At 52.9% G+C, this 19,012-nt stretch overlaps 2 protein-coding genes across 7 annotated transcripts in view; one reads left to right on the top strand and one right to left on the bottom strand.

Moving 5' to 3' along the window:
• The first annotated feature begins 280 nt into the window (after positions 1 to 280).
• On the top strand, positions 281 to 11,096 carry LOC119107680 (serine/arginine-rich splicing factor 7). Of its 6 annotated transcripts, none has more exons than XM_037231211.1 (6): positions 281 to 389; positions 7,339 to 7,419; positions 7,768 to 7,900; positions 8,184 to 8,396; positions 10,075 to 10,182; positions 10,732 to 11,096. In XM_037231211.1, the coding sequence occupies exons 2-6, from the start codon at positions 7,374 to 7,376 to the stop codon at positions 10,778 to 10,780; spliced, it is 549 nt and encodes a 182-aa protein (XP_037087106.1). In that variant the 5' UTR covers positions 281 to 389; positions 7,339 to 7,373; the 3' UTR covers positions 10,781 to 11,096. The 6 variants fall into 6 exon arrangements, with proteins under 6 accessions (XP_037087106.1, XP_037087101.1, XP_037087105.1 ...); XM_037231206.1 differs by having other exon boundaries at positions 282 to 389; positions 7,747 to 7,900; XM_037231210.1 differs by having other exon boundaries at positions 297 to 407.
• Positions 11,097 to 11,392: 296 nt separating this feature from the next.
• LOC119107681 (uncharacterized) overlaps positions 11,393 to 19,012 on the bottom strand; it is a 30,856-nt gene continuing 23,236 nt past the window's right edge. The window contains exon 4 of the mRNA XM_037231212.1: positions 11,393 to 13,281. Within this exon, the coding sequence (XP_037087107.1) occupies positions 11,655 to 13,281 (1,627 nt within the window). The 3' untranslated portion in view covers positions 11,393 to 11,654. The remainder of the gene's footprint in view (positions 13,282 to 19,012) is intronic.

Here is a 19,012-nt window from a genome sequence, read left to right as displayed (position 1 = left end):
ATGATTGTAACATACCTTGTGATAAAGATTCCGATTTTGACTTCAAATTCCTTTCTGTGAAAAATCTTCAAAAACTGCTTTTATCTTCAGATGGCTCTAATGATGATATCTGACTTTCAGTTTCCTAACCAGCCAGGTCATATCTAATGCTCAACATGATTCAACTATATGTTCTATATTGATGAAATGATGCCTTTAAATTCTGATAAACAAATTTAAAAGTTGCCTTATCATGATAACTCTACTTTCTAGATAAATGCGAACATCGCAGGAAATGTCAATAGCATTATTGTACCATTCTTGTTTACTGCAAATCGACGCTGCGCCATAATCGATGAATGCGTGCTCCCAGCCGTGCGCGCGCGTTCTGTGGACCGCCGGGGATTGTCGTGCGTAATCTTGCATCGGTTGGTATGCTGGTTGTCTTAATTGTGTGCGAATTTCTTGACTATGTTTTCTGTGCGTATGAAATTTCGGTCAACCCCATATTGGCTACATGATTTGCGATAGAGTGACAGTCATACGTCTGTAATGCATGGCTGCTTCGCTCGCCAGCCGTAAATCATGAAAAATAATGTTTTAACTTTTGTGGTCAGCTCGGTTAAATATTGCATATTGTCAGGCTGCTTTTTGTTTTATTAGCAGTGTATAGGGTACATGCCCAGCATCCTTGAGAGTGTAGTCTAAGTGTTGCTTTTCTTTGGGGGGCTGAGGGTTAGAGTCTCTGAACTTTGGTTTTGGCTCTTAGGGAGAGAACAAAATAACAAAACCACAGATGAAGCGAGAAAAGATAACCCAGGTAAATTCACACCATATTCACAGCTGGCACTGGAGGACATTTTCTGGCAGCAGATTGCAGTAAACACCATATTCTAGTTTCAGTGACTGCCAAAGATCATTAGAGATTGGCTGCCTGCAATTCCTTAATTTTCTTGCTTCCTGAGTAATTGATTCCTGTGTAAGTCTATGCTCACAGCATGAGCAGAGACTAAGACTGAGCACAAACCAACCAAAAGTACAGTATGAGTGAACCTCACACCTATGTTATTGTTTTCAGGCCATGAAGCTGATCAAAATTGGTTGATATTGACAGTGCTATGATAAAGATGTGAGTGCCAATTCAGGCTGATGCCTGCCTAAGCTTTTACTGACCTAGACACATATAATTTGGGACCAGGGGTGTAGTTTCCCATTTAGTTGGATGGGATGCCAGCCCCTTCCCTAACTTTGAGAAGAAACTTGTTCAAAATCAGCAAGAATATGGTTTGCACCATTTACCTGGGGTCAGAAACAGGGTGGGAAATTTAGTTTTTTTTGCTGGTGGCAGAGTACAAAAATTGTTGTGGTCGGAGTACAAACTTGCCTGCAAGCAAAGGTCTGTCTAATGTGGAATGAGTGTCTGCACAATGGGCCTTGCTTGGAGTACATCACATACTGCCTTTAATGGGTCAACATTTTCCCAATGTTTGTCTGGCAAAAATTAGTGTCAGCATGCAATTTTGCATTTCCGTGGAATGGAGCACTTCTTGTGAGTGAGGGTGCCACACTGATCCCATCCATATCTCTGTAGTGCTACTAGCTCACCTATACATGCAAAGATTGCTTAATGGTACATGTTAATAAGAAATATACAGTTGAGAGGTTAACAACAAAACTTTATACATATGCATTCACAGGTGCATCATACAAAGCTCAGTTACTTATCATTATCTATCTACATGCAAACTTACACAATAGTCGAAATGATAAATCAGGTGCATCCTCTGCTTACTGACAAACTAAGTTGCGGACAACCACTGTGCATCACACCCTGGTTTTTTAATGAGTCTTAGGCAGATGCAACTGTCTATGAAAGCCTTGTGTATGTGACATCACTAACATGTTGTCCTTTTGGCCTTTACATAATTAATATAAACATACCAAAAGTGTTCCTCTTCCTATCCTTCTCTTTCTGCTCTTCTCCTCTTTCAGTTCCTCACCTTCTCTTTCTGTCACTTTTCTCCTTCCACTCCTCCTCCACTTCTGCTCCTCCTCTCTTCCTGCACCTCCTGTTATCCCTCTCCTCTTCTCCAAGTTCCCTATGATCTTATGTAGGGACAATTTTAATACTGTCACTGCAAGACCTTATGCCTGACAGCAAGGAACATGGCAGCATTGCCTCCTGTCAGGTTACAGCAATTATAACCACAAGCTGAAAAGAGGCCAGCCTCATATTTGATCCCACATGGGAAACCCAAGCCTAGCATTTATGTTGTATATAGATACCTTAGTACCTACGTACCTACCCACCATGCTGTAGGTAGAGCAGGTTATACCAAGGTGATTCTGCACCAGCCTGCAGTGGTAAACATTTATAGATCAGTCCCCCAGTATTTATTTACCTTTTTTGGAATGACTTAATAGCGGTCCAAAACTAAATCCCAAGTAACTTTAGAAGTGTGGATACATGCTGTGTGAAAATTGAAGACAACCAATTCCACTTTGTCTCACTGAATACCTCAACCTCGCAGCTACCATGCACATAATCCGAAGCAGCTTCACTCACCCTCCGCCCTCCTCACTCCCACCACATCAAGACAAACAACCAAACCATGCACAGGAGTTCTGGTGCATTCACAGACATTGTGATGGCATTCTAGCACTCGTCAATGGGCAACCAAGTACAAGTACCACGGGTTGGTCCTGAAATGACAGGCTGTGATGAATAGTCTAAGAAAAACCATTTATGCAGTTGCAGCAACACAAATTGTTAAGTTTGTGGTAGAAAAATCATAGAGCTTTACAGTCGTGCATTTAAAGTTGCTATTTTCCACCTACAAATATATATTATCTTCTGGTGGCGCAAGACAACGCCGAGATAATGCAGTACCTGTACTACAAATCTATAGATATTTCTCATTCTAAGGCATATCATGCCATTTCAACACCCTCTGAGGAAGGCCCGTATCTGGACGATACCAAAACACGTAAATTTTTCAATTAAATTTGGCTAACTTTGCTAAAAACTTGCTGTTCTCCGGCTTGTACTCCAGCTTGTTCTCCCCGGGTCTCCCTATAGGCCCCATTGTGAGAGGGGCAACCAAGTACTGCGATTTTTTCCCACCGGGTTATGGACCATCTCTATCGTACAAGTATAGGTACTGGTTGAGCCTGGAGACATGATACCCTTGTTAAATAAGTAAGATATCCTCGAATCTTCAAAGACCGGCATCTACCGATTTCTGAAAAAGTGGTTGACTTACTATCATTTATACAATAGTAATAAGTTTTGGAATGCTGCATGCCACAAACTCCCGATTTTGGGAACGTAATTCCCGATGACATTTAAGAACCCAAAAGAAGCCGTTACCACCAAAAGTGCGGCCCACAAACGTGATATTTGGGTGCCATTTAATGTCATGATTCTATCTCAAAAGTGCCGATATGTGGTGTGTTTGAATGCTATGATTTTGAGTTTAATTGCAAGTTGGATGGTGAGTGGTGGTTGGTATAGCAGGAGCAGGAATGAAACAAGCGCTTTGAAAAGGATGTGCAATGCTGCAATCTTTGGAATTTTCCCACCAAACTGTTTGCAAGATGCACGTCCTTTGGTAAAATCGCTAACACGTTTTCTTAATATGAGGTAAGTTAAGAGCATAGTTGGCATGCTGGACTTGCTCGGCGAGTCTTTGAATGACCTAGTTGAAAAAGATGTGCCAGCGGTGATTTTGGTGCTGCTAGTGGTTTCTGGTCGAACGAATATTGTTGTAGGTGTCTGTTGCGACGCGGACCTTCACTGCTCGAAAATGCACTCGTCAGTTGCAGGAGGCTGGGTTGCCGCTGGTTGCGGGTACGGGAGGCGATGGGTTCGTCGCGTGGTGGGAGCCAGAGCCGTGATATGCTTGTCCGTTTCTTGAAAGGTATCGGTAGGTGTGTGCGTCGTGGAAAATGCGGTCTTACTCAGGTGCGCCATATAACTCGTCAGTTGCAGGAGGCTGGGTTGCCGCTGGTTTCGGGTACGGGAGGCGATGGGTTCGTCGCGTGGTGGGAGCCAGAGCCGTGATATGTTTGCCCGTTTCTTGAAAGTTATCGGTGGGTGTGTGCGTCGTGGAGAATGCGGTCTTCTTACTTACTCAGGTGCGCCATCTATTTTCCCCACAGGTAATGACATGCAAGGTATGTGGCAGCGGTAGGTACTTAAAACAAGCACATTTCATATTTCAGTTTATTTCATTCCCACAGAAGTAACTCACATGAGTTGTCATCACCATTCAGGAGTTGCATAGGCTTGTACAAGTGCATCTAACCCATGTAATACAATGATGAAGGACATTAACAAGAATGCCCTGGATTGGCCAGCTCCTGCAGGATTGCAGATGCTTGTCTCCATTTCTTGGTGCTCCATATGTTTGGTCCCTGGAAATCAGATAAAAGTTATAACTCACTTTGTGAAAGCAAAGTTCATGCACCCTCCTGGCTATCAAGAAAGCAAAACTGTCTGCCTTGGTACTTATACTCAGGCTCATACATTTGCAGTGGTGTCTGCTTTGTGGGGCGACTGCAGCGTTTGTCTGGAGTACAAAAATTGTCCATTCTTACCTGGTCAAGAGCCTGGAGTACAAAATTTCCTGGTGTCACATCCACCAGAAAACGGAGGTTTTTCCCACACTGGTTAGAAATTTCTCTGCTCATCTTTTCCATTAAGTTATGTACCAAACTACACCATCTGGGATGTCTAGCTGCTGTGTGATCGGGCTCCCAGGTCAATGTAACCGGGGGGATGAATTATTTCCCCCTTATGGGGTAATCCAGCTGTACAAAGTTAGTATTGCCACATCTGCTCACTGATGTTGAGTCTGATACAATACTTTTCTCAGTGTATGACACCGAGCTGAATTCATATGTTGCCTTTATCCATGCTATCAACCAATCACACTATCACCACCCACCATGGTTCCGCATGTGGCTCCTTAAAAAAAAAAACACTGGAAGGCTACATGAATGGTGTGCACAGAATAGCAGTCTAAAATGTTGGAGCCCCCGTAAGTTACTAATCAGTTTTGATATTGCTTTTTATGACCTTAATGATTTTATAAAAATTATTCATTATCAAAACCCAGTTGGACTTGAAATGAAGATCTTATAAATGTAAACAATTTATAAATACAAACCAAAAGTTCTGCTCAATGGAGAACAAGAAACCCTGCCTAAGCTTTATACTGAGGTCATGTTCTTTGGTGATGCTTTGTAGATTGGTAGAAAAAGTTCCATGCTTGTATTTGATGCCCCTGATATGCATTTTCATCATGTATTCAGCTCGGATTTCTTGGTGAAGAATATGTTTTCTTGTATGCTAAATCGTCCCCAAGAGCCAGGGACTCGCGGAGCTGTGGGTTTCCGCGTGCCCAAAGCGAGTGTTTGGCATGGTGTTTAACATCGCCATTATACCTTTCACACAATCCCCAGATTTGATAGCTTCAAATGCAAATTTGATAAAAATGTTATTTAAAAGGATTGAAAATAATTTGTCAGCTAATGTATGATCAGCTCATGCTATATTTGGGGTGTACTTTAGTGTGACATCATGTACTTTTGTATTCATTGTTATTGTGTTACATTGATTTCCATGTGCAATCCAGAAACAGTTCATTCCTGACATATACAAGATGTTCTTTGTTCCCTCATTCCTCCCCGGTCCGTCATTAGACACTGTTGTTTTGAATGCGGGCTCGGACCCAGTGTTTGAGTGCGTTGATGGATGGTAGCTGGGTTAAGCATGTGCTGGTGAGGAACAATGGAGCTGGGCACTGAATGCATTGATAGGAAAGATTGTGTGTAATATGGTAGAAAGATTTGGCTGAAACCCGCAAGCAGTGTCCCTCTTTTGGTGGTGTGACTGTAACACGACGCTGTCGAAGTTTCAGGAACAAGTTGCCTTCATCCCACACTGCTCATGGAGAACAAGTTTTGTATTCTTTGTAGTGTATGTTTGTGGAGAACAAAATGTCTTGGGGCTAAAAACAGCAAGGAACACCAAAGTTTCCAAAACTGTTCAGAGCACAAAAAGGTTGTGCTGAACATGTCTGGTGTATTGGCTGCACCACTGAAAAAAAAATTACAGTGCATGTATTCCATAAATGCAGGCTCCCAGGGCTTTGTGCAGTCATCACCTACTTCAGCACACAGTCCACCAATGTTTTAGGATATTGTGGTACTGTGTAGGTAATTTCATCCCAAAATAGCATAGCAATAGCATTTTCCAAAAATAATTTGAAAATTTCTTCAATTTGGCTTGGCTGGAATTTGGCACAAGCATAGGGTTTAGTGCACAAATGTTGCATAGGTGTATAATGCATTGGATGAATTTTTGCAGATCAGACTGAAGTGATGAATGGAGGCTTCCAAGATCCCCCATCATGGGCTTAATTTGTGCTCCCTTTCAATCTGTCCCAATCTTTCATGGAGATTAGGTACCTTCTAATAAGCTTCTATAACAATAATATAATATATGAAACTTGTGCAGTTCCATTTCATATGGACACTTCTCAATCAGTTATAAAACCTTTGCATATGGCAACTAGTTTGTCAGCAACAATACAGAGGTTGGTTTCTAAACTAGGGAAGCCAGTGTTGAGTTTGACACTGCATAGTTGACACTGTTGAGGTTGACTGTGCGGACAGTACTGTGTTGATACTGCATGAAGTTCTGACATGACTGGCTGAGGAGCGAAACAGTTTGTATTAAGCTGATCTCAACTACCCTAAGGTGCAACATGGTCAGAAAAATTATTGGACAAATTTGGGTTGAGGTGCATTTTTTAACATATAGGATTATAGGAGGAAGGCATGTTATGATTTGAAGGCTGCTTTTGTTTTGCAAAGTGCCCATGGCTCTGATGTCAATGTTCAGAAACATTGGCATCAAAATCTCTCCATGACATGCAGAGTTCCACCTGTAAACCAGGACTATTTTTTGTTGTATGTTATAGATGTTCTTATGATACAAAGGTAAATAAATGAATACATTAAGACATTTTAATTTGATTTTAGAGAGAATGTCAGGATAAATTGCATGTATTGGCTAAAATGCATTAACCTCAGTTAATGGCAGGATGAATGGTAGAATGGTTAATTTGGCTTAGTGAATGGTTAAGTTATGACAAAGTTAATTGTAGAAACGCATTTTCCTGCTTGAATTTGCCCAAAATACATTGTTTTCATGGTGAAGTATTTGCATGGATACCTATCCATCTCCTGGGTGATCAAAACAGTGAAGTAGTCAAGAGGCCACTGTAAGCTGCTGATGGTGTGCAGACTGTCACTTGTCCCTGTGTAGCTAACTGTATTTCTGTTTTTCAGACATAATTGGGCACAGCAGTGGCTGAACACAAATAATGTCCCGTTCAAATATAGACTGCAAGGTTTATGTTGGTGACCTAGGTAAGGCTTCTGGGGTCACTGAGTTCTATAGTTATTGCAGTGCCACATTGGGTGCTTGTTTACTGGTTTGTTCTCATGCAGATGTATATATTGTGATAAGTTTTATTATTATCTGTCTGCTGGTTTCAAAGATCAAAAATCAAAATTTCAGGTTCTCTTCGCTGCAGGGATTTTTGAAATGCTAGGCAATTACCACGCATTGTCAGTATTTTACATAATTTTGGTGTGCTCTTGCAAAGCTTTTCCGGTGGACCACACCATGCTATATAGTGTCATTAATGGGGAAAGGCTATCATGGTCATCTGGCCATCTCATGTCGAATTTCAGGTAGCAATGCTTCCCAAACAGAGCTGGAGGATGCCTTCTCTTACTACGGGCCGCTGAACAGCGTGTGGGTGGCGCGGAACCCTCCCGGCTTCGCGTTCGTCGAGTTTGAGGACCCCAGAGACGCCCGTGATGCCGTGCGGGGCCTGGATGGAAGGTGAGCAGAGAACGATGAACTGGTGATATCCCATTTTATTTGTGGAGTTTAAGTTTTGGTTGCTGTTTTATAAGACCCCCGTTGGTCACCTAGTGGCCATAGATTTGCATTTGCATTTCATGAGTGAGGTTCTTGCTGGCTTTTGTTCGTTTTCCTGGGAGTTGTCGCCGGCGTACGCTCGAGAGCCAGCTAACCGCTCTGTCCGTGCCGCGGGCCGTGACCGGCGCTGACCCGGCTCTCACCGCGGGCCGTGACCGGCGCTGACCCGGCTCTCACCGCGCAGGACCGTCTGCAACCGGCGCATCTCAGTCGAGATGTCTACAGGCCGCTCCCGCAACCGGGGCGGCGGCACCATCGGTGGCCGCTTTGCTGGCAACACTAACCGCTTTAGCGGCGGCGGCTACAACCCTAACGACCGGTGCTACGAGTGCGGCGAGCGCGGTCACTACGCTTACGACTGCCCGAGCAAGCGGCGCATCGGCAGCGGCAGTCGCAGGTGCGTGGTGGCCGGCGCGCGGCCGCAGAGTGTTGCCCCGTCACAGTCGGTCGTGCCGTGAGCGATGTGTGGCGCCCGGTGTCGGCCGCCTGCCTGCTGACGTGCTGTTCTGACGTTTTGTAGGGGATGATTGTCAGCCGCACAGTCGCCTCACCACTCACAGCCGGCAGCGGCCGCCCTCTGCCCGAGTCCACACCCACCCCCTGCCGCCAGCGCGCGCGCGCGCGCGACGCCTTTCTGCCGCCTCGCTCGCTCGCAGAGCGGCGGCTGTAGACCAGCACGGCTGACTGACGGACCGCCGGCCGGCCGTCCGGCGTCCGCCCTGCCGGCGGTGAGAGGGCCGCCCGCCGCCTCGGTGCCCGGCGGCGGGCGGCGTGCCTTGGGCGGCGGCCGCCGCGCTGACGGACTCTTGGTCGAACGGAGGTAGTGAATGTAGACGGAAAGAGAGGCCAGGGGGTGGCTAGGTGTCGGAACGGGGATTTGCAGCGTTTGTCTCTTTTGTTTGGACTCTGGGGCACTATCCCAACTGTGAATTTTGAGCATTAAAGTTTGAAAATCAAGCTCCGTGATGTTTTGTTTACTTCCCACGGTGTTTTCCCCAGACTTTATAGGCACAGCATGATTAGCTTGCTCCTGATCTGTTTACTGTTTGCAGAATCAATGTTGCAGTTGATAAGGGTGAACAGTCAAAAGATTAGGGAAGGCTGCGGTAGAAAGAGACGTCTAGCAGCGCACCTGACACGAATCGTCAGGAGCAGTGCGGCTATTTCTCGTTTTCTGGACGTTTCAGGTGTAATGTTTTCTTTACACCTACAGCGATGCTCGTAGCGTCCTCGTTCAATCTAGGATGGTATAAGAACACCACGTGGTGTGGGATTAATGCGGGTCTAGATATCGCCGCTGGAAGGATTCCACCAACGGTAGTTGCTTTGTGGTTGTGATGTAAACCAGAGGTTTCCACTAAAAACTTAGTCTCGGCAGCATTCCAAATTTTCTGTAAGGGTATTCGGAGATGTAAAATGTACTGAGGGGTGCGTTCCTCCGCTATGGTATGTATGACGAGTTCTGTATATAACTTATGGGTGTTACAGAGTCATCTAGAAAGACATGAAGTGCGGTTCATTAGATAAAAAACCTTGGAAGCATTTACAGTGTTTGATGTCTTGGTTGTTCGATGCACTAGAGCCTCTTGAAAAGAACGCGTGATCGTGCTGTTCGTATGTTCTTCACAAAAGCTGGGATTAGTTTGCAACTATTTTTCGTGCATCACTTCGTTGCGTATTGAAAAAAAATAGTTGTAGCACTTCGCGATCCAACCTGTCTCAATCGATGGATCTCATGCCATATTTGTCATACAGCTGGCTTGCATTGTTCAGAGCCAAGTCTCAGCATTGACGTGTTCTGCGGTGACTGCACCGTGTTCTGCTGTTCTCCGATCCGTGACAACCCAAACCTCCATGACCCTTTCCGTGCGACCATTCCTCGCAGCCAGCAGCGCGGCTGCCGCGGTGCATCGAGCCAACCGCCAGCGCGGCGCAGCCTAACCTTTCGGCGAGCGTCCGCCGCCGCGCTCGCGACACGCCGCGAGCCGGCGGTCCGCACTTGGCCGCCGCCTGGCGCTCGCTCAGCGTGGCCGCGGCCTCCGTCGGCCGACCGACTGACCCGCGCCGCTCGCCAGGTCTCGCTCCAGGTCGCGCAGCCGGGACCGCGACCGCCGCTCGCGCTCCCGTGACAGGAAGTCGCGCACGCGCTCGTTCACGCGCAGTCGCTCCCGCGATCGGGCCAGGTTAGTGCACCGCTGGCAGGAGGGCAGGGAACGGTACCCCGCACTGTCGGCCTGCTGGCGCCGCTGAGCATGCCGGCGCATTAGTATTGGTCGGCCTACGGCGGGGGCGTTTCGGAGAGATGTGTTTAAAGTGTCCCGCTGAAGTTCGATCCTGTTTTGTCCTGGTTGGTACAGAAAACAGAATAGAATAAGCTGGTTTGTAGCTGAATGTTGTGGAACATTGTTGAATACTCAAATGCCGTTGTTGAACTACAAATGTTGAATACTCAAGTGCTGAACGCTGAGTTCAAGAATGCCCACCGTTTGTGACGTGCTGGCTGCTCGGTGATAATGCTATGTGGAGTGGGCTTTTCTGAACCCTGAGTTTCTGAACTTCGTTTGTTTGGGGAGATCTACGTTGTATGGTTTTACTGTGCTGCAGCCTACTGCACCTCGCTGAGTCAAGCTCATGTGTGTAACCGAGCCATCGGTGTCGAGTGTGTTACCAGTGTCCATCTGTGTCAATTGTGCTGTGCGCGCCAGCCCTGTGACCCTTCCTCCGTGTTGCAGGTCTCGCTCGCGGTCGCCGCGAGCGAACGGCGACTCGCGCCGCGACTGATGTGGCGGCGGTGCCGCACGCGCCGGCCTCGCCCTCACCCGCGGCCGGCGGCTCACCAACCCCCGGCGGTCCGCCTTCATCGCTCGCCATCGGGCGTCGCCAGCGCCCCTGGCGGCCACCAGGCGCACTACTCCCGGCTCCGACGCGTCCTCTCGCGGCCGGCGTTTTATGTTCGCCATGTTGACGCCGGCGTCGTCCTTACCTGGCGACAGGCAGCAGCCCCGCGGAGCGAGCGTCGTGCGAGTTGCACGGCGCGCGCCGGCCGGCCGTCCCGCGCGTGCGCCCTTCTTCGGTGTCAATACATGGCTGACGAGGAGCTGGTGTTTGCCAGGCGACTGTCCGGAGCGGGGGTGAACCAGCCCGGCGGTGGAGCTGGTGTTTGCCAGGCGACTGTCCGCAGCAGGGGTGAACCAGCCCGGCGGTGGAGCTGGTGTTTGCCAGGCGACTGTCCGGAGCGGGGGTGAACCAGCCCGGCGGTGGAGCTGGTGTTTGCCAGGCGACTGTCCGGAGCGGGGGTGAACCAGCCCGGCGGTGGAGCTGGTGTTTGCCAGGCGACTGTCCGCAGCAGGGGTGAATGAGCCCGGCAGCTGCCGCCGGTGGAAACGGCACGGGCGTTATGTGAAGCCACAGTGGACCGTTTATTGCTTGAAATGGCACTGCAAACGCGTGACTAGGCATTGCACATGTGTCCCTCCTCGCATGTGATAACAGTAACAAATGACAACGGCGGCGCGCCGCTCGCTTGGTCCGTTCGCCCGCGTCGACTCGCTCCATAATACACACCGGACGCTCACTGGCCCGCACTCCCGCCTGCGGCTGCCGAGCCCCTACCCCCGTCTCCAGTGCGACTAGCCGCCGACCCGACAGCAGGCGGTCACAAGTCGACCCCGCCGAGCGGCGGCGGCCCCTCGTCGGCCTCCTGCGCTGTCAGGCCGGCCGCGGCGCCCGCCTCCGGCAGGTAGTCGCGCCAGCTGCGGAACAGGTAACGTGTGAACTTTTTCAGCTGACGAAACTTGCAGTAGGTGGCGCCCTCGGCCGATTCGGTCTGCGCCGTTTGGATGAGGAAGCCCTGCTCGCAGAATTTCTTCTCCAGCTGGCGCTGCGGGTCGGCCGGACCGGGCCGCTTCCGCTTGCGCTCGGGACTGGGTGCCGCCCGCTCGCTGCTGGTGGACGCCACCGGCAGCGGCGGCAGCGGGGGCGGCTCACCCGGCGGCGTGCGCTCGTTCTGGAAGAAGCGGAACTGGCCGTCGCTGTTCAGCGAGAGCTTCTTCTTCTCCTGCAGGCTGGGGTTGGCTCCACCCTTGAACTTGAACTTGCAGATGCTGACGTCCGAGTCGGTGGGCTCGGCGCCGGCCGGCAGGTGGACTGGCGAGCGTTTCTTGCGCCTCGAGCCGGCGTCGTTGCCATCGGCCGGCGGGCTGGCGGGCGCGTCGCCGGCCCAGGCAGCGGCGTCGCGGCGCCGCTGCCGCCAGTGGTGCTCCAGCATCAGCGGGTGCACCATCACGCCGGCCTCGGGCCAGAAGACGTAGTCGCCGGCCCAGGCGGGCTCGGGCGAGCGCGGCGGTGAGCACGCCTCGTCCGGCGACGGCTCGCGCTTGACGCCCGGCGCCGGCCGCTCGCTGAGGCTGAGGTCGCGGATGCACAGGTTGAGCGGCTCCTCCTGCTGCAGCGGCTCGCTGCCGGCTACCAGCCGCTGATACAGCGGCAGGTACTCGTTGAGCCGACTGTAGAAGCCGTAGGCACCATCGCCCGGCTCTGGCTTTGCGCTGAGCAGCGTCTGCAGCATGGACATGGGCGGGCTGGGTGGCGAGCGGCGTCCATCCACCATGTGGCAGATGTCGGCCTTGCGCGGCTTGCGGCTGCGCTGGCGACCCTCGAGCGTCTGCAATCGCGCGAGCGCCGCCTGCACGTCCGGCGCGGCGGCGCCCGGCGGCTCACAGCCGGCCGCCGCCGGCGTCGACGCACCTGGGATCGCCTTCACCAGGTGCGCCGACACCGAGGTTGGGAAGAGGCTGCCTCCGTCGTACGACGACTTCTCCACCAGGATCTTGTCCTGACCCTTGTTCATGCTGCCGTGCACCTCCTGGATGAAGCCGGGGATGGCACGCGAGCCGCGCCCCCGGCCCCGCCCCCGCCCTCTGCCCCGCCCACGGCCCCGGTTCGGCGCCGGCCGCGGCAGGATTTGACGGTATTTGGAGTTGGCGGCGATCACGGACGCCACCTTGCTGAGCGTCTCTGGCCGCACGGTGGACCCGCCGTGGCGGCGGCCCGCCTGGCACGCGGCACTCAGCACGTCGGGAGTGAGGTGCGGATGCGGCCCGGCCGCCGCCGCCGGCGGCGAGCTCGCGCGCGCCGCCTGCGCCGTCACTTCCTGCGCCAGCCGCGAGGCCGCCTCCTGGTTGAGCCGCTGCACGTAGTGGTCCAGGTACTCAGGCGGCAGCGCCTGATGGTGGAACTTGAGCTGGCGGCGGCCGCGCGTGCCCTGGCCCCGGCCGCGACCCCTGCCGGAGGAGGCGCGAGTTAGAGAGGCGGCGGCAGAGGGCGCGGCTGTGCTGAGGTCGCGCAACTGTGCTGGGCCATCAACCTCAGCGAAAAGTACCAATGTGCTCTGCACAGAAAGCGGCCTAGGGATGCGTATGCCGCCCTGGATGAATCTTATCGCTCGTAATATGCCAACTTTGTGCCCACTGCCTGCTGTCAGGGAAATGCGCGGGTTGTCAAGTGGCTCCAAGTGACTGCGGCGCCAGCCGACTGGGCCGGTTGGGCGGCCGAAAGGTCGACCTGCCGTGAGATGAAGTTCGTCGAGTGCCAACCGATCAAGTACGGCTGCAGCTGATGCACCTTCAGGCGGGCTCATCGATCCTCATTTCCATCTGAAGCTCGTGTTATCCACGGCGCCGACGTCGTCCGCAAAAGGCGATTGGTCGGGGATGCTGGCGCGCCGCTGAATTAATGCACGGGTCCCGACAAATCCCGTGCATACGGTCATGCCGCCGTCCCATCCCCCGTGGCGTGCTGTAGTCTGAAGGTGCAGGATGCCGCGCGCGCTGCCGTAGCTGGCGGCCCTGACGTACTGCCTGTCCCCTTATCGCCGGCGGGGCGAACGGCGGCGTGCTGACGGGGCTGTTGACATGCCGGGCGCATTCCCGCTGCCTGACGCGCATCTGATGTGATCAAGCGGGTCGGGTGCGCGGTGCTGCTGCCTAACAACCGAGGTGACAGGTTCAGTGTGGTCGAGCGCGTCCGACCGTGGCACGGACCACACGATCTGCAGACGATAGGATCTGTCTGGCCCCCAAAAGGTCCGACAGGCCGTGTATCCCAACACACTTGAACCCCGGTTGCCGAAGGTGAAGACCCCCCAGGTCACGAGCTGGCTGGAGCAATAACCCGTTTATCCCTGGTTGAGACATGAGTGCATTCCAAGGCTGGATCCAGGAACCTCATCGGACTGCTAGAGATAGGATCCCGACCTTGGGTCGTCAGATTCTTTTTCGGAATGCAAATACATGTCTTCTCTGTATTCGCTCTTTCCTTTGCAATCTCCTGGCTAACGCCATGCTTTGCAATAAAAGGCACGAAGTTCTCGCATACGATCTTAATGGGGAGCGTGCGCTCTTCCTTGGCACATGGCACAAACCTTCATGCTGCCCGGACTACAAGTTGTGTTATGCTACTTGCGCCTACTCGCGTAGCATGTAAGAGAAATGTCCTGGCCGGTGTTTCTGCATACAGGTGCTAGCGTGAAATTGGACGCGTGCCAATTGTCTTAACTGTGCTAGATCCGGGATGTGCTTATACGTGTCCGTGCTATCTTCTGGACCGGGAGCGGGCTTAGCTTCTCATGAGGAATCAGCGTCGTATATTAAATCAGCTAGAGTCCACAATCTTTTTTCGGCAAAGTTTTCAGTTGACTTAACGGTTTGCATGAAAATAATTGCATAGCTAAAACGGCAACCTCACTCGGGTACTGAGGTAACGCCTGTTTTCCGGGTCATCGTGAACAAAACTGGGTCTCATCACAAACGCGACCGTTATATGTCACGCTCTTCGCATTAGTTCCGATTCTGATCTGACCAGTTCGCGTGGACTGAATTGGCCCTTAGCGGAAGTATTACGTGCGATCTTGTGTAGTGCCACCGTCATGAACATCATAAATTCACTGAGTGCATTGCACAGCCGTTCCGGTACAGAAAGGAGGTAGGGTTTCCGGGCCACGGACGGCACGATTTCTAATTCAGAAGCCCCATTTATCGCTGACGGTAGTGTGTGGGCTGCAATCTGATAGTCACACATATCAACGATTATTCAACTTTTACAACATGATTATGCCTGGGCTGCCAACGGTCTAGCCGTGACGGAGCGAACGATCGGAGCGCGTCTTCCAAGCGTGTAGAGCTTTGTAACCCCGAGGAAATCGCGCACCAGCTTGTCATCTGAGATCTCCTCGATAACAGACCTGATCCAGCTGTCAACGGCTCCTTCCGTCCGTCGCCACCTCGTCCTGCCAGATCTTCCCCCCTCCCTCGAACCCCACCCTGCAACCTCTTTCCCTCCCGACGAAACACAATACGTCGGTTCATCGCGGCCGGATTCGGCCCATCGGCGAACGGCGCGCCGCCCAGCGGCACGCGGCGGAACTACTTGGCAGGCGGCCTGCAACCGAAGCCGCCGCCGCCGCGGGCGATGTCCGTATCCGGCTGTTACCGCCGGCCTATTCTCGGCGCCTGCCCGGTGTAAAGTCGCTATTTTGGTCGGCCGGCGGTTACACGATCTGCTCGTATTTGGCGGTTGGAGGGCAGCCAGGCAGCGTCGGCGGCGTCGTCGCACGTGCACGGCACGCGTCGCTCGCGACGACACGGCTCGGGAAGCGTCCTGAGCCCCGCGGCACGGATCGAAATAGACGGCGGCGGCGCAGGGGAGCCCGCGGATCGCTGCGCTCGTGGCGCGCCGCGGTCGGGAGCGCGATGCACAAGCGGTGCGCGGCGGGGCGTCATGCAAGACATCCATGAGGCGCGCACAGCGGCAGTGGGATCGCGCGTCTTGTGGAACGCGTTCGCTAAAAAAACGTACTTTTAAATACAATGCTGTTTTTGCCATTGGACTGACACAGCTCCGTCAAAGTTTTCTCTTTTGCATTTAATTTAGCTGTATAACCAGCGTAACATTGATGTCACACTGCTTAGACTACGAGCTGATGTGTTCAAATAACGTCAGATCATCTTTCGTCGGATCCGGTTGAGTCAGCGCGGTTGCGATAAGTTGGCGGTTTCTGAAGAAATGCCTCGAGCCGCTAGCAGGATTACGACTTTCTAATCGTAATCTCCTTTCCAGGAACTCTTTAACCACAGTTAAACACAGTCCTTATCAACGATCATAAACAGTATGTTGTAGCATAAACCTTTCAAGTTCCCTGTCAAGAATTGGGTTCGATAAGGACCAACTTCCTTTGGCCTGGTTTGAGCCGGTTTGGAGAGGCGTGGGAAGGCAAAGGCGTGGGATTACCTAGACCATCACGACCGCTGGAAAATGGGAAGCTTGATGGAGGCAGAGCTGAAACCAATAGCGTTATGAGCGGACACAGATACGGACACGGACACTTACCCCAACACGGATTCGCCAGCTGATGGCGTGGCATCAGGGAGGAAGGCCGACCTTGTCTGCGCCCGTAAATATGTGGGCCATAGTCCCATCTCGGTAAGTGGTCTGGTTGCGACATGTGTCACAATGAAATAGGGTGGCATTGCAGTTAAGTTGACGGTCTGGCAAGTTCCAGCGCATTTTGCCTTCCTTTGGCTATCACGGATGCCTCCCCCTTTTGAGTGCAACCGCCTGCTCGAGCATTTAGATTATTTGAATCGGTAAGCATGTGTTGAAGCCCTTGCAGAAGCCACTCGCACATAAACAGGCGGTCGGTAGCTCAGGTGCCGGGCAGGTGCCGCGTGGAAGCCGGGCGTCTCGGAATATGCCAGCGTCCGAGGGAACGCCACAAGAGCGGCGACCGAGGACCGCTCTATCCGCTGCCATATATGCCATTGGTTCAGCTGCCTCTTTAAGTCATTCGCCGGCTCCTCCCATAATTAGCCGCGCCGTAATAGTATGCATAGCGGGCGGCGCGCCACCCGAAATGGCGTGAACGGCGCGCGGCGGGGCGGTGGTGCCAAACGACCGCCTCCGCGGCGCGCGCGGCCGTCACCGCCGCACGCACTGAGACGAGCCCGGCGCGCGGCGGAGGCGGTGCTGCTGACCTAACCCCGCCCTGGGCGGCTCGAGCTCCGGCTCCCCGGGCGATTCCGGATTCCATCGGTGACTCAGTCAGGTACCGGCGCAGCCGAGAGGTAAGTTCTGCCCGCCTCCCACGGCGAGGGCATTTCCGGCCGTGTCATCGGGCGCGGGCCTGGCGACCGGACGCGCCCCGGCGCAGCGGCCGGCGCGCCGCACGACCGGCGCGCTGCTCTGCGCGCCGGTCGCGGTGGTGACTGCTCGGCGAGTGCCGGCGAGTGAGCGTCCGTATCAGTGTCCCGAGGCGACGGGAAAGGCCACCAAGCCCCCGCTGTTGGGCTGGCGTCACAGCCTGCGTCAGCCAGACGCTAGCGTTAGCCCAATGCTTTGGCTAAGAAGCGACTTTCCCTGACGGCCACACGAGAACTCTTTCCCGTTGGCGAACGTCACAACACTGTGAAGCGATCAAATTCGTCGTGGTTGTGTCATATCCGTCTATTGATTGTCTAAAAATATCGCGGCGCGGCCGAACAAGGATCCACTGGGGCTTTTCCTCGCGATGATTTTGCGTCGACAGGAAGTTCGTGCAGCAATGCGATCCACCCGGAAGCTGCGGGAGGTTGTAAACACTATTCGTAAAACGCCTGTTTGTTCAAATGACGCACCACTGTACATCACGATCCCCGAACATCAGCTTTCTCCCTGGTGATCAAGCCGCGTCCCGGGAGGTTGAGCATGGGGAGCCGGCAAACCCCACAAGCGCAGGATCCGGGGGACCAGGAGGTCATTTTCCTTGCACCTTCGGCTAAAGCTTAACATGGCAATGCATATGGTTAATGATGCTATAGTTTGATATGGTCCATCTTATGGTTATGCATGCCAAAAAAATGAGCCTCAAAGATAGGCTCGGCCTCCGGCATTTTAGTATGTTCCCATGCCCCTCCGCCACCATTTGCAGGTCGTAATATCATGTCTGCAAAGGTTTTATGTGTTTAAAGACACGTGCACTTCCAGAATGTATGCTGATCATGTACAAATTACATGTTGTATTGTAGATAAATATTGCTATGGCGCTGCGTGGAAAGGAAATACTTACAAAAACCATCATGAATATCACTAAGCTCCTGACCCGTAGTGAATCCCCCCCCCCCCCCCCCCCCGTCCCAGTGGTCTCCGTCCACGTGGCGGGATCCAGCGCGCTCATCGTGCGCTCCACAACACGGCTATTTCCACGCAGCGAGAACGTCCGCGGCGCCACAGACCAACGCGCCGGCGTCTCGACCAATCGGCACGCCCGTTCGCGCCGCCGACAATCGGCGCGCCCTTTTTGGAGCGCGCCGTCGGGCCGTGCGCGTGCGCTGAAATAGCGCTCGCGCGAGGGAGGCGGCGGGAGTCCGTCCTCTCCGGAAAGGAGTCGCAAGGGGCTATTCTGGGCCGAGCCCGCGGCGATCCCGATGGCAGTGCCGGAAGTCGGGCGTTCGACCCGGAGAGCTGGCGGCCTAACCCCGGCTGAAGCCTGGGAAGGGAGTGGGGTGTGCTGGTCGTCGCGCCGAGTTTAGACACGTCTCGGGCTGATGTGATGATTTGACGTCGAATTCCGCGGCGTTATGGCCGAGCAGTCCTAAACTTTCGGACGAAGTCGCATGGAGAGCAACTGGGTCATGACTAGACGATGTCTGGACGTTGCCCTGATATGTCAGATGTCCTGATATGTCAGATGTCAGACATACCCTGTTGAAAGTCGGGCTTTCATGTCCCGAAAACCGTTCCGGAGAAAACCGTCCCGTTTCCAGTCCAGCGGAAAATGGTGTGCGGTGCTGATCCGGTCCGAAATGTCGGTGTTTTATCAACATGCCGATGCCGATCAGCTATCGCACGCGTGAGCCGCAAGCGCTCATCTGACTGAGAGCAAATGAACTGGTTCGAGACCAGGATGTCGCCACTGAGAGCCGCCAGCGCGGCCGACGTAAGCACGGAGGTAAGCAGCGGCTTTGGATGCGAGTGGTGAGC

The sequence above is a fragment of the Pollicipes pollicipes genome, unplaced genomic scaffold, assembly GCF_011947565.3.
Source record: "Pollicipes pollicipes isolate AB1234 unplaced genomic scaffold, Ppol_2.1 Scaffold_6686;HRSCAF=7923_pilon_pilon_pilon, whole genome shotgun sequence".
Lineage (NCBI taxonomy): Eukaryota > Metazoa > Arthropoda > Thecostraca > Pollicipedomorpha > Pollicipedidae > Pollicipes > Pollicipes pollicipes.
This window is presented reverse-complemented; position numbering and strand designations above follow the sequence as displayed.